General features: G+C 37.1%; 1 protein-coding gene across 1 annotated transcript in view; it reads left to right on the top strand.

Moving 5' to 3' along the window:
* The first annotated feature begins 8,304 nt into the window (after positions 1-8,304).
* LOC103198634 (sulfotransferase 1E1-like) overlaps positions 8,305-15,165 on the top strand; it is a 26,425-nt gene continuing 19,564 nt past the window's right edge. The window contains 2 exon segments of the mRNA XM_007942807.1: positions 8,305-8,452; positions 11,836-11,972. Coding sequence (XP_007940998.1) covers positions 8,305-8,452; positions 11,836-11,972 — 285 coding nt within the window.

The following is a 15,165-nucleotide window of genomic DNA, read 5'->3' as shown; positions in this document are numbered from 1 at the left end:
CATTGAACTCCTACTTTGTTAGTAACGAATGAAAACCACAGGGATTTCCATCAATGATAAATTTGTTGTACTTTCATAATATGCTATATCATCTATAGCGTTAGGAACTACATCTATGTATTGAAAATTATGTTCATGTTATATATAATTATGTGAAAAATAGATAATAAATGGGTATACAGCATAATACAACTAAGTTCAAATACACAAAAGTGTAGCTTTTATATGTATTTAAAAATTTGGAAGTATAAATACAATTTACAGTTATTATCTCTTGAAATAGTATAAAAACGATTTCATTTTCTCTTTATCACATCATTTTTTTCAACTTGTATGTTATTAGTTCAAAAATAAGAATATTTATAGTTACAGTGCCTAAGGCATTTGACTGCTAACCAGAAGATTGGAGGTTCAAACCCACTTGGCACTCCTCAGAAGGAAGATTGTGCAATCTACTTCTGTAGTGATACTGCCTTGGAAACCCAAGGAGGGGTTGCTATGAGTTGGATACGACTCAATGGTGGTATACAACATTTGTATTCACATGTTTGTGTCTACATGAATTTATTAAGATGTTTATATTTAGTTGTCCTTGCATAAGAGAGGTGTGGTTTCTGTTCTCATAGAGTCAGGTGCAGAGCAAGCATAGTCTGGGTTGATAATGATATTTGTTTTTTCACAGAATTTATGACATGTTAGCAAGATTATCCAGTCAAGTTTTTGATGTCTTCTTGTGGTTGTAAAAAGAGGAAGTATACACAGAATGGCCAGTTGGAAAGTTCTTTTCATATCCAACCAACAGTTGGATTAGGTTCTGAATTACAGCTTGAGCATGAATATGAGAAAAAGACAAAAATATCACAGATGGAATTAATGGCATTTAAATTGTGCTAGGTGTTGGTAAGGGAGAGTTAGCAAACAACAGCGATAAGTTTTTATCTCTAGTATGCAATATATACATGTACTACAGAAAGCATAGCCAGTAATTTTGGTATAATAAAATGGTAAAATTACTGAATTGTAAGACACTTATGTTTCTAAAATTCTATCATCAGATATCTTCCTTTGGGTAAATCCATTTGTTATACCTTTTACAATACATCTATCATGAGTTGTGATGCTATATATTTAAAGAAACAAAATGAATGGTTAAAAAAAAAAGCTTTCTCTGAGAGTCCCTGTTATAATACAAATTTACTAGAAAGAAAATAAAGCCACAACAGTAACTAATGAATAAATAGAAAATAACATATCAGATAGCTTCTGCAAAAGGTAAAGAAAAGGGCCACCATTTGTTTGTCAATGTGTTGTACTATGATGACTTGAATGTTGCTGTGATTCTGGAAGCTATTTCACCAGTATTTCAAATCTAGCAGGGTCACCTATGACAGACAGGTTTTGTTGTTGTTGTTGTTGTTATTTGCCATCGAATCAGCCCCAACTCATAGCGACCCCTCCTGGGGTTTCCGAGGCAGTATCACTAGGGAAGTAGGATTGCCCAACCTTCCTTCCGAGGAGTGGCTGGTGGATTTGAACTGCCAAGCCTTCTGGTTAGCAGTCAAGTGCCTTAGGCATTATGCTACCAGAGCTCCTAGACAAGTTTTAGCAGAGCTTAAAACTAAGATAGACCAAGGGGTTGGGGGAAGAAACTGGTCAATGAATACCTCATGAACAACAATGGAAAATTGAGGTGATGCCAGCAGTTAAGCTGCTTGGGGTGGAAAGCACCCAAAGTACAACTAACAAAGAGCACTCTCCTCAAAGTAGAGTCAACCTTCATGACACGGATGGAGTAAAGTGTTCAAGACCTTCATTTGTAAGACAACCATAGGAGCTGAACATTTACTTTAGGTAGGTACACTCCTTGGAGAGATGAATCATGGGAGAATAAAAGGGCTGTGTGCACACAGGAAAACAGCATGGGGGGAAGGAGTGCATGGGGGGGGAAGGACACAGGGAAGAGGTAACTATGGGGAGGAAGTGGGAGGGGAGTAGTTGCATTTTGGTAAATTGTAGTCAATGTCATGAGACAAAGTGCATGTGAGCTGCTGTATGGAAAGTGAATTTTCACCCAAATGACAATAAAAATTAAAAAAAAAAGACCTTCATTTGTTGATGTGGCACAACTCAGAATGAGAAGAAACAGCTGTAAACCCCTATTGATAATGTGAATGTGGAATGTACAAAGTCAGGATCCAGGAAAACTGGAAGTTGTCAAAAATGAAATAGAATGCATAAGATTGACATCCTAAGCCTTAATGAGATGAAATGGAATGGAACTGACCATTTTAAATCAGATAGTCATATAGCCTACTATGCTAAGGATGACAGCTTAAAGAGGAACAGTATCATATTCACTATCAAAAAATAATATACTATGTATCCTGAAATACAACACTGTAAGTGATAGAATAATAGACATATATCTTCAAGGAAGACCAATTACTATGATTATTATTCAAATTTACATATCAACCACTAATCCCAAAGATGAAGAAGGTGAAAGTTTTTTTTATCAAATTATGCAATCTAAAATTGCTAAAACATGTTATTTTTTAAAATAATATTTTAATGCTACACCACTGATAATTACTGGTGATTGGAATGTGAAAGTTGAAAACAAAGAAAAATGATCAGTAGTTGGAAAAATGGTCTCGATGAAAGAAAAGATGTTGGAATCACATAACAGAATGTTGAAAGATGAAGGATCTATTAACTCAAATATCTTTTATCCACAGTATAAATAATCAATGGACCTAGCCAGGTGGAACTGACAGATATCAAATCAACTACATCTATGGAAAGAGACAATGGAAAAACTCAATATCATCAGTCAGAAAAAAAGGCTAGTAGCTGACTGTGGAACAAACCATCAATTGTTTACATGCAAGTTCAGGGTAAAGCTGAACAACAACAACAAAAAAAAAAGTCCATGAGAGCCAAATTACAATCTTGAATGTATCCCACCTGAAGTTAGAGAACATCTTAAGAATAAATTTGAACACTACTAACTGAAGAGTTGTGGGATGACATCAAGGATTATTATATATGAGCAAAGCAAAAGGTAATTAAAAAGACAGAAAAGAAAGAAAATTTCAAAATGAATGTGAAAAACTCTCAAACTTCCTCTTGAATACAGAGTAACTAAAGTCAATAGAAGAAATGATGAAGTAACAGAGCTGAGCAGAATACTTCAAGGGATAACTTGAGAAGACCAAGTAAAGTACTGTAATAAAACATACAAAGATCTGGAGTTAGAAAACCAAAAGGGAAAGACATGCTCAGCATTCCTCAATCTGAAAAACCTGAAGAAAAAAATTCAAGCCTCAAATTGTAATACTGAAGGATTCTATGGTCAAAATATTAAATGATGCAAGAAGCATCAAAGAAGATGGAAGAAATACATACAGTCACTGTACCAAAAATAATTGGTCAATGTTCAATCATTTTAACTACTAACTCACTGCTGTTGAGTCAGACCTGACTCATAGTGACCCCTCCTTGGGTTTCTGAGGCAGTTTCACTATGGAAGTAGATTGCCCAACCTTCCTTCTGAGGGATGGCTGGTGAGTTTGAACTTCCAGCCTTCTGGTTAGCAGTAAAGTGCCTTAGGCACTATGCTAGCAAAGCTCCTTCAATCATTTTAGGAGCTGGTATATAATCAGGAATCAACAATGCTGAGGAAAATATCCAAGCTGCAGTAAAGTCATTGGCAAAAAAGCAAGGCTCCAGGAATTGATGGAATATCAATGCTGCTGTGTAAAAAAAAAAAAAAAAAAAAATGGATGCAACACTGGCGCTCACTTGTCTACGCCAAAAATTTTAGAAGACAGCTACCTGGCCAATTGACTGGAAGAGATCCATATTTGTGCTCATGGCAAAGAAAGATTATCCAAAAGAATGCAGATATAATTGAGGAACATCACTAATAGCACATGAAAGTAAAATTTTGCTGAAGATAATTTAAAAAGCATTGCAGCAGTACATCAACAAGGAACTGCCAGAAATTCAAGCAGGATTTACAAGAAGATGTGGAATGCAGGCTATTATTGCTGCTGTTAGATTGATCTTGATTGAAAGCAGAGTATACCAGAAAGATATTTATGTGTTTTATTGACTATGTAGAGGAATTCGTCTGTGTGGAACAAAATAAATATGGATAACATTGCAAAGAAGGGAATTCCAGAATGCTTAATTGTGCTCATGCAGAGTCTGTACATAGACCTAGAGTCAACCAGTCATTGGAACAGAACAAGGGGCCATTGCACGGTTAAAATCAGGGAAGGTGTGCAACTAGATTGTATCCTTTTACCGTATTTGTTGTTGTTGTTAAGTGCCGTCGAGTCATTTCCAACTCATAGCGACCCCATGCACAGCAGAACGAAACACTGCCTGATCCCATGCCAGCCCCACAATCTCTGCTATATTTGAGCCCATCATCGCAGCCACCGTGTCAATCCATCTCATTGAAGGCCACCTCCCTCTTTCATCGACCCTCCACTCTACCAAGCATGATGTCCTTCTCTAGGGAATGGTCCCTTCTGACAAGATGACCAAAATAGGTGAGACAAAGTCTGGCCATTTTTGCTTCCAAGGAGCATTCTGGTTGCACTTCCTCCAGGACAGATCTGTTAGTTCTTTTAGCAGTCCACGGTACTTTCAGCATTCTTCGCCAGCACCACAACTCAAAAGCATCAACTCTTCTTCGGTCTTCCTTATTCATTGTCCAGCTCTCACATGCATACCAGGTGATTGGAAATATCATGGCTTGTGTCAGGCCCACCTTAGTCCTCAAGGAGATATCCTTGCTCCTCAGCCCTTGAAACAGTTCCTTTGCAGTTGACTTTCCCAATGCTACACGTCATCTAATGTCCTGACTGTTGGTTCCATTGGCAATGATTGTAGAACCAAGCAACGTGAATTCTTTGACAACCTCAATCTTCTCTCCATTTATTGTGCTGCTGCTCATTGGTCCAGTTGTGAGGATTTTTGTTTTCTTTATGTTGAGATGTAATCCATACTGTAGACTGTATTCTTCAACCTTCATCAGTAGGTGCCTTAAGTCATCCTCACTTTCAGCAAGCAAAGTTGTATCATCTGCATATCTCAGGTTGTTAATGATTCTTCCTCCAATCCTGATACCACGTTTTTCTTCATATAGTCCAGCTTCTCAGATTATTTGCTCAGCATATAGATTGAATAAGTGTGGAGAGAGGATACAACCTTGACTCACTCCCTTCTTAATTTTAAACCATGTAGTGTCCCCTTGTTCTGTTCGAACCATATTTATTCAGTCTATATGCTGAGCAAATAATCTAAGAAGTAGGAGTATATGAAGGAGAAAGTTGTATTGGAACTGAAGGAAGACTCATTACCAATTCATGACATGTAAATGTCACAACTTTGTCTGCTTAAAATGCAAAGGACTTAAAGTACTTAGATGAAACTCAAAGGTGACAGCCTTCAGTATGGATTGTATTTAACATAAAGGGAACAAAAATCCTCACAAATGGACCAATAAGCAGTATCATCATGAACAGAGGAAAGACTGAAGATGTCAAAGATTTCATTTTCCTTGGATCCACCATCAATGTCCACAGAAGCAGCAGTCAAGAAATCAACAATATTTTGCATTGGGAATATCTGTGGCAAAAGTCCTCTTTAAAGTGTTAAAAAGCCCATTTTATCTTTGGACTAATTGTTTCCAGATTACTTTGATTTTTTTCACTTTTCTTTGCTTCAGACAAGAAGAGACCAATAGCTGCATCGTAGGTGGCCATTTGAAAGCTTCTAAGACCCCAGTTGCTACTCGCCAAGATAGGTTGTAGAATAAAATTTTTATGAACTATGTGAACCAATTGAACATGATGTCTCCTGAGACTATGGTCCCAAGCCCCAGGCCCGGTGACAAGGACCTCAGCCTCCATGACTCTGAGACCAGAAGAACTAGATAGTGCCTACTACCAATTCTAGCCATTGAAAAGAGATAAAATCTGGAGATTGTGGATGGAGTGGGAGGAATAATGTGGAACAAAATTCAAAATCACAAAAAAAAAAAAAAAAAAAAAGAGTGAAAAGAATTACTTGTTGGAAAGAGACTGGTGGAACCCCTGAGACTATGACTCGATGTTACCCTTCAGGTCTAGAAATGAACTCACTTACATGGATTGGTTCTCAGCCAAACAGTAAAAAGACCTACATACAGAACACCTACCCCAGGTCGATACATCCACCTACTACAGGGAGATGTACCCTTTGGATCAATCACCCATGAGACACCAGAATGGTAGCACTCACATAGAGGGAAAGCTGGACAGACAGGAATGCATAGTTAAGAAGAGGACAAGGAGGGGGTAGTCACAGGAAGGGGAGGAGAGGAGAGCTTTTTTTATGGTTGGGGATGGTAATCAAGGGTGTGAAATCAGATGTGCATGAACTGACGAATGTAAAACAAGTTTGCTTTGTAAATTTGCACCCAAAGTACAATTTTAAAAAAATCTGCTCATCAATAATAAATAAATAAAGTGTTAAAAAGCAAAGATGTCACTTTGAGGACTAAGGTGCACCTTGCCCATGCCATGGTATTCCAGATGGATGAAAAAATCTATCTTGGAAGAAGTACAGCTTCTCCTGTACTTCTCCTGAGGAACGGGAATGGTAAGACACCATCTCACATACTTTGGACAGATATGTCCAAATCAGGAAGGTACAGTTCCTACAGAAGAGCATCATGTCCTGTAAAGTAGGCAGTCAGTGAAAGAGAGGAAGCCCCTCAATGAGATGGACTGAATGGGCTCAAAGTTAGCAATGACTGTGAGGATAGCGCAGGACCAGACTGTTCCCTTCTGTTGTACATAGTGTCACTGTGAATCGGAACTGACATGATGACTCGTAACTAACAACCATAATAACAATGAAGGGAAGATATAAAAGAGCAATGTCAAGGAAGGGCAAGATTTGTTTAGAGGTTATATCAAAAACTCCAAATAAGGCAAGTAGGAGCAATTGAAAAGAAGGCACTGAAAGAAGTGAAGCCAGTGAAGGAATGTTTGCTTAATGAAAACCTCTATGATGAACTGAATAATAAATGAGTTATTCTAGGTTTGGGAGATGAATAATCAAATTATAACCTTGTTAGACCTTGTAATTTTCAAGCATGCTACTCAATGGGAATGTCCACTGCTTTATTGATCAAGTGAGAGACAAATGTAAAGGTAATGTCAGAGATCACAGTTTAAATTCTTTATATTTTCAAGAATCTGTGTTCTAGATATACTCGTGACAGTGTGACTCATTTCATTTGCTTTAAAATGCTTTCAACAAACATTTAGTTTCTTTTCATGAAATGGAACACATTTAGGGACCGAAAAAAGCCCTGACACAGAGATCTGACAATTGTTGTCAAATATGATGAATGATTATTTTAATTTAATGCCTATGTAATTGAACTCTGTGAAAATATTGTTGTATTTCTGAACATGGTGTAGTGCCTAAGGCATTTGACTGCTAACCAGAAGGCTGGTGGTTCAAATCCACCAGACACTTTTCAGAAGGAAGACTAGGCAGTCTACTTCCCTAGTGATACCAACTCGGAAACCCAAGGAGGGGTCACTAGGAGTCTGATCTGCCTCGATTGCAGTGAGTTAGTTAGTTAGTTATTGGCTTTAATAGAGTCTATGGTGGGGAAGTGGTTAAAGCATTGGGCTGCTAACTAAAATGTTGGTTGTACAAACCTACCAGCCACTCTACGGAGAAAGATGAGGCAGTTTTCTTTCATAGAGATTTGTATAGGCTTGGAAATCCTTTGGAGCAGTTCCACTCTGTCCTTTAGGGTCACTGTGAGTTGGAACCAACTTGATGGAAGTTACTTATTTCTTTTATTAATTTCAATAGAGAAATTAAAGACTTGTTTTTATTCATCATATCACACAATTTTACTCTTTAAGCATTTTACTTTATAACACCTCTTCCTTATTCTTTCATGTATAAAACCTATCTTCCTAATAAGATTAGACACTCTTCAAGCATAAAGACAAAGGTATAAACTTCTTAATTTAGCCTTTACTCCATCTACTCAGCAGTTGTTGTTGTTGTTGTTGTTGTTGTTATGTGCCATCAAGTTGGACCCGACTCATAGTGACCCCTCCTTGGGTTTCCGAGGCAGTATCACTACGGAAGTAGATTGCCCCATCTTCCGTCCGAGGAGTTAGGATGTGCTAAATATGCAGAATTATTATAAATGTTAAAATAGTTTAAAATACATATAAATAGAAAATTTATTTTTCTTTCAGTTATCACTCTGTGATGGATTCTTCCAAAACTGATTGCATTGATGAAATTTGCTGTATCAATGGACTTTTAATATATAAAAGTTTTTCTGAAAACTGGGATATTATGGAGGCATTCCAAGCAAAAGCAGATGATATCATTATTGTCACCTATCCCAAATCTGGTAAGTATCTCTGAAATGCTAGTGTTTCTTTTTCAACTAGAAATGATCAACCCACCTTGAATGGTTAATAATAAAGTATTCATTTCTTCCACATTCATTTTCCAGCTAATTTCCCAAATTAAATAAAGACAAAGTAAATTTGATAGAGACATAGGGAGAAGCATATTATCCCCCTGTTCCACACCCACAGTCCATAACTATAGCCTGAACATCACTTGGACAAGTGAATATTGTTGGACAAATTAGAAATATATGTAATATAGATGTGTGAATACAGAAGCTCCACTATAATTTAAAACAACAATTCAAACTATGTTCACTTTTGGTCAGTAATAGACGTCATCTCTATATACAAAATAAGTATAAGCACTTTCACAGATTTTTAAAAACTATTTTAGGTAACCAGTTCCTCATCTATAAATCCATCTGAAAATCTCCATTTTTAAACAACTGATTTTTTTTTTTTTTAGATTAGTTCACATTTGAATGATACCCATGGAGGATAAAATCATAATCACACCAAACCAAGCCAAACTCACTGCTGTTGAATCGATTCGACTCATAGCAACCCCTCCTAGGGTTTCTGAGGCTGTATCTCTACAGAAGTAGATTGCCCAATCTTCCTTCTGAGGAGCGGCTGATGGGTTTGAACTGCCAGCCTTCTGGTTAGCAGTCAAATGCCTTAGGCACTATGCCAATTAAATCAAAGACATAAAGAAATTAGCAAGGTGCAGTCCAGAATTCTCTTTATGGTTATTGAATTAACACTTAAACGTAAATATGTCAAATATTAAACTTATTGTGCTTGGTTACCCTAACCCTAAACCTATTCCTCCACTTCTCTTACTGTCTGAATAAAAGACCATACCCTACCAGTTGTAGCAGTCTCTAAGGGTTGCTTTAACAAAATACTTCACACTACATGGTTTATATGAACAGAAATTTATTGTCTCAAAGTTGTGGAATGTAAAAGTCCCAATCAATTTGGCTTTCAGGTTATAAATCCCACCAAAATCTAGGAAAAGATCCTCTATTGTCTTGCCCAGATTTTGGTTGTTCAATGGCTTGTAGAAATATCTTCACATGGTCCTACTTCCTCTGTGTGTGCCTCTCTATGTCTTTTTTTTCCTTTTTAAGGATGCTATTCAGAATAGACTAGGACACACTCTACTCCAATATGACTTCATGTTAATTTAACCAATAGTATCTTCATAAACTCTTTCCAAACAAGGTTATATTCACAGTACCAGTAATTAGGATATCATGGTTTTTTTTTTGGGGGGGGGGTGCACAAAGGGGAGAGATATCCAAAAGACTAGACATCCAAAGAAGAAATGTGTGACCAATTCTAAATTCAATTTCCCTTGCCTCTACATCTCTCCTATTCAATCATTCAAATATATTACCCATTCAGACTCATAGTCAGCCACAGTGTGTTTTGCGTCCTCTTTCAATGACCTCTCACCACTAGAAAAATTTTAAAACACAATCCTGATAACTTCACTCTCTTTTTTTTAGCATATATCAATGCCATTCCATAACTGTTAGAAAATAAACTCAAAGTCTTTAGGAACAACAGTTGTTGTGTACTGTCAAGTTCATTCCAAATCATGACAACCCATTAGAATAGAATAGAACTACCCTGTAGAATTTCCTAGGCAGTGATTTTACTGGAGCAGATTGTTAGTTTTTTTTTCCCCCTACAGAGTGGCTCTTGGGTTGGAACTGCTCACCTATGGTTAGCAGCCTAGTGCTTAGCCATTGAGCCACCAGGTCTCCTTTAGCATGAACTATAGAGTAGTTTTTCTTGGTAATTTATGACATTTTATGTGTGGCGCCTCTTTGCGTTTGCCTCACTCATCTGTTCAAGTAGACTCCTTGTTTTGGCCTAATCATCTATTTCCAGTTCTTTTCCACAGCATCATTTTTAAGGAGATTTGGTTAACACATTAGGCTGCTAACCAAAAGTTTGGTAGTTTGAACCCACCAGTCCCTTTGTGGGAGAAAGATGAGGAAGTCTGCTTTCATAAATATTTGCTTCCTTGGAAACCCTATGGGGCAGTTTTACTCTGTCCTATATGGTCACTGGGAGCCCTGGTGGTGTGGTGCCTAAGGCATGTGACTGCTAACCAGAAGGCTGATGGTTCAAACCGACCAGCAACTCCTTGAAAGGAAGATTGGGTAATCTACTACTGTAGTGATACTGCCTTGGAAACCTAAGGAGGGGTCATATGAGTTGGATCCAACTCCATAGCAGTGGGGTTGGGGTTTGGTATATGGTCATTATAAGTTGTAATCAACTCGATAGCAGTAGATTAGTTTTTTTTGTTGTTGTTGTCATTTTTCTTTTCTTTTTTTCTTTCATTCATTCATTCTTTCTTTCTTCCTGCTCTATTTCTTCTTCCTTCCTTTCTTTTCTTTTTACTACAATATTTTTATGGTCCTGGTATTGAGCAAATGATTTGCACTCAGCTCCTAACCAAGAAGTGGGAAGTGTTAATCCAGCCAGTGGATCTATGAAAGAAGTCTTAGTGATCTGCTTTTGTAAAAGAAAAACTCTATGGAGCAGTTCTGTTCTGTATTACATGGTGCCACCATGAGTTAAAATCAACTTCATGGTAATAAGTATACTAGTCTTAAGTATCTGGCATGTGATTTTTTTTTTTTTTTAAATAGTTCCTCTGCCTGGTAGAAACCTTTCATACCTCATACAACTAGTGAATTTATTGCACTATTTAAGACTCAGTTCAATTATCATGTATTCTTGAAAGAATTTCTTGTCTAAAAGTCACAACAGTTGCAGAACCAACAGAGTGAGGTACATACCCCTCCTTTGCAATTCTTTAAACTTTTGTGTCAACCTATATTAATAGCATCATGAGAAGAAAAGCATTGTGAGTTTTTATATCTTCTGATTCTTCAAAGCATCTTTGGCCATCTTACTCCAAAGAGTAGATATATTATTTTCTATATCTTCTGAACTAAGACATAACATGAGACAGAGTAGACTCTCAGTAATTTGTGAATGAAATCATGTTTGAATACAACTCTTCACATTTTAGATGTAAAAATTAGAATGTAAAACTGTTACCAGCTTTCATAACGCCACCAGTTCTTCCTGGGCAAGTTTGAACTCTTTTTCCAGGTGTGTCTTATTATAATATCCATCCTTATTTATCAAGGCTATTTTGGGGTTGTACATATTTTTGGAAATATTTTTTGTCTCTCTGGACTATTCTGACACCTTTCAAATAACATTGCATTTGTATCTTCAAATAAAATGTACTGTTATCTTCTTAATTCATCTATCTATAAAGCTGGCATTCACTTCAACTGTTCACAATGAGTGGGAGACTCTTACTACGTTTTCTTAATTTTTACAGGCACAACCTGGATTAGTGAAATTGTGGACATGATCTGTAAGGATGGTAATGTAGAAAAGTGCAAAGAAGATGTGATTTTTAATCGAGTACCTTTCTTGAAATGCAAGAAGGAAGGTGTCTTAGATGGTAATGTTCAAGTTGATTTTAAAGCTATAGGCATATATTTTAGAGTGTGGATATAATTGTGTAAAAACAAGATTATAAGCAAGGTTGGCAATTAGAATTATGTGTTTCACATAGGAAAGCATGGAGATTTAAGTTTATATCTTGAGAGGGTTTCAGCACATGTCTGAAATAGAGCTAAAAACACGGCTGTGATATGTTTTCACTGAAGCCAACTAATTTGTCAGCATTTATTTGGCTTAACTTCAAAATATTCCAAACATGTGGAAAAAGACTATAAATTTTCAATGATATATGAAAAAGGATATCCATCACAGATTATTTTGATATTGTGAAAAATTGTAAACAACCTGTGTGCTATTTATAATGTAAAATGTGGCATAATAATAGTATGAACTAATTAAAAAACTTAGCATGATCTGTGCTTCATGACATTGCAGTTTGCATAAAATATATTGAAGAAAATATAAAAAATCCTATCTGAGTTGTTCTGGTTATCTAGTGGTGCTCTGACAAGAATATACCACAGATGGCATGGCCTTAAAAAACAGGAGTTTACTCTCTCATTACTCTCATAGGAGTTTTTAAGTTCAAGTTCAAAGTTCCAAGCTCTAGGGGCTGGGTGAAAGCACCTCAACCCAGGGGTTCAGCTCTGCCTCCTGTTCCTGGCCCACTGGAGCTAGAGGCTTTCTTCACTCAGACAGCTGCTGGCTGCTGAGACTGACAAGCCCAAGGTTGACAAGTAAAAAGGCACAGTCCCGATGTTACCAAACCACATAGCAGGTTTCAATACATTAATTCAAGTGTATTGAAAGTCCCAAGGTTGGCAGAGCATGGCAGGCTGCTGAACAATGACACGGCTACATACAGGGTTCAAACATGCCTTAAGCTTAAGACCATTCCCAAAGCTGTTTCTTATATACGAGAAGCAGACCACATACCCAAAGCAGCTACTCAGCTGCTCCAGTAGATTCCACCATGGAGTTAATTACCAATCTCACCATGGGGAATAAATACATTCAGCTTCCTAGCCACTCAACCAGGCCCAGGCAAGTTGACACACAAACTGAACCACCACATGGGTTCATGGTGTTTGTGTGTCTTTGAGTATAGATACACATGGAATACTGTTTACCAAATCTTAATTATTTTCAGGAGATGAAACATTATTTGATATTTTTTTCTACAATTTAATCTACAAAATTTTTCATGGGTTTATATATTAATGATGATGATGAACACAGCATAGTCCATTAAAGTTCCATGTACTTTTCAAAATAGCTATAAATTAAGTTCCCACCACTCATCTTTCAGTTTGTTGTAATCTGGTGGCTTTTGTGTTTCTGGGGGCTATGCCATCAGTATTTCAAATTTCAGTAGTGCCACTCATGATGGACAGGTTTTTGTGGAACTTCCAGACTAAGATAGAACTAAGAAGAAGAACATGATAGTCTATTTTTGGAAAAAAAAAAAAAAAAAGGCCATGAAAAAGTTATGAACAGAAGTAGAACATTGTTTGATATACTGCTAGAATATTAGCCCCTTGGGTTGAAAGGCACTGAAAATATGAATCTGCAAGAGTTACCTCCTTAAAATAGAGTCCACCTTAATGACATGGATGGAGTAGAACTTTCAGGACCTTCATTTGCTAATGTGGCATAACTCAAAATGAGAAACACCAGCTGCAAACATCCATTAATAATTGGAATATAGAATGTATGAAGCATAAATCTAGGATAATTGGAAGGTGTCAAAGTGAAATTGAATGCATAAATATTGATATCCTAGATATTAGTGAGCTGAAATGAACTGGTATTGGCCATTTTGAATTGAACAATCACATTGTCTACTATGCCATAGTATAGGGTTGCTATGACTCAGAATATACGCAGTGGCAGTGGGTTAGTAGACATTAAGCCAGGAATGGCCAACTGTAGAGGAATGACATCACTTTCTTCATCTAAAAGAATGTTTCAAGATAAATCCTGAAATACGATGCTGTCAATGACAGGATAATATCCATATGTCCATCAGGAAGACCAGTTAATATTTCTATTATTAGAAGATTTACTATTAAATCTTATTACTATTAAAAGAAGATTTCAAAGGGCACCTCGAGAAGACAGAGTAAAGAATTATAAAGAAATGTGCAAATATCTGGAGATGGAAAATCAAAAAAAGAACATGCATTGCTCAAGCTGAAAGAACTGAAGAAAAAATTCAAGACTTGAGTTGCAATATTGAAAGATTTTTTGGGCAAAAATGGAAGAAAATATACAATAGCACAATTCTCATAGGATTGTTGTAAGAATCAAATGAAATAATGTTTGGAAGGTGCACAACATAGTTGCCTAGCATGTTGCAAACAGTCTATAAATAGTAGCTGCTGTTGTATTTGTTGTTACTAATTATGTTTTGATGCCCTCTTCTTACAAAATTCTATGTTTGGTATTGGGGGACAAATAAATCAGACATGTGGAAACTAGACAAGGAGCTTAATTTAAGTAGCTTATGGTAGAGTAGAGAAGGGACATTATGGATATATATAGCTAAAATAAATTTTCTTACTGCTTATAGTATATAATGAGTGCCTATCATGTTCTAAGGAGCTCTGGTAGCATAGTGCCTAAGGTACTTGACTGCTAACCAGAAGCCTGGCGGTTCAAACCCACTAGCCACTCCTTGGAAGGAAGGTTGGGCAATCTACCTCCATAGTGATACTGCCTTGGAAACCCAAAAAGGGGACACTACAAGTTGGGTTCCATTTGATAGCAGTGAGTTAGAGTATTATCATGTTTTAAGGATATAAAATTAACAAGGCACATGCTTTCCTTGTCCTCATGGACATACCATCCATGGGAATAAAAGGATAAGTGCACAAATAAAATAATAGATGTTATGGGTATGTAGCCCCAGGGTTACAGGTGAGGAGAGACAACGCAGGGACGCCCAGAGTAGCAGGCCGGAAGAGCAGTAGAAAGGGGATAAAAGCCTTGAACCCCGACAGAAGAGCAATCAGCCTAAGGGGTTAGGTGAGGAGGGGAAACTCAGGCCCGCCCAGAGTAGCAGGCCGGAACAGCAGGAGAAAGGGGATAAAAGCCTTGAACCTGGACAGAAGAGCAGTCAGCCCCAGGGTTACAGGTGAGGAGAGATAACGCAGGGACGCCAGAGTAGCAGGCTGGAAGAGCAGGAGAAAGGGGATAAAAG

This window comes from Orycteropus afer, unplaced genomic scaffold (assembly GCF_000298275.1).
Source record: "Orycteropus afer afer isolate SDZICR_OR568_19922 unplaced genomic scaffold, OryAfe1.0 scaffold00098, whole genome shotgun sequence".
Classification (NCBI taxonomy): Eukaryota; Metazoa; Chordata; class Mammalia; order Tubulidentata; family Orycteropodidae; genus Orycteropus; species Orycteropus afer.
This window is presented reverse-complemented; position numbering and strand designations above follow the sequence as displayed.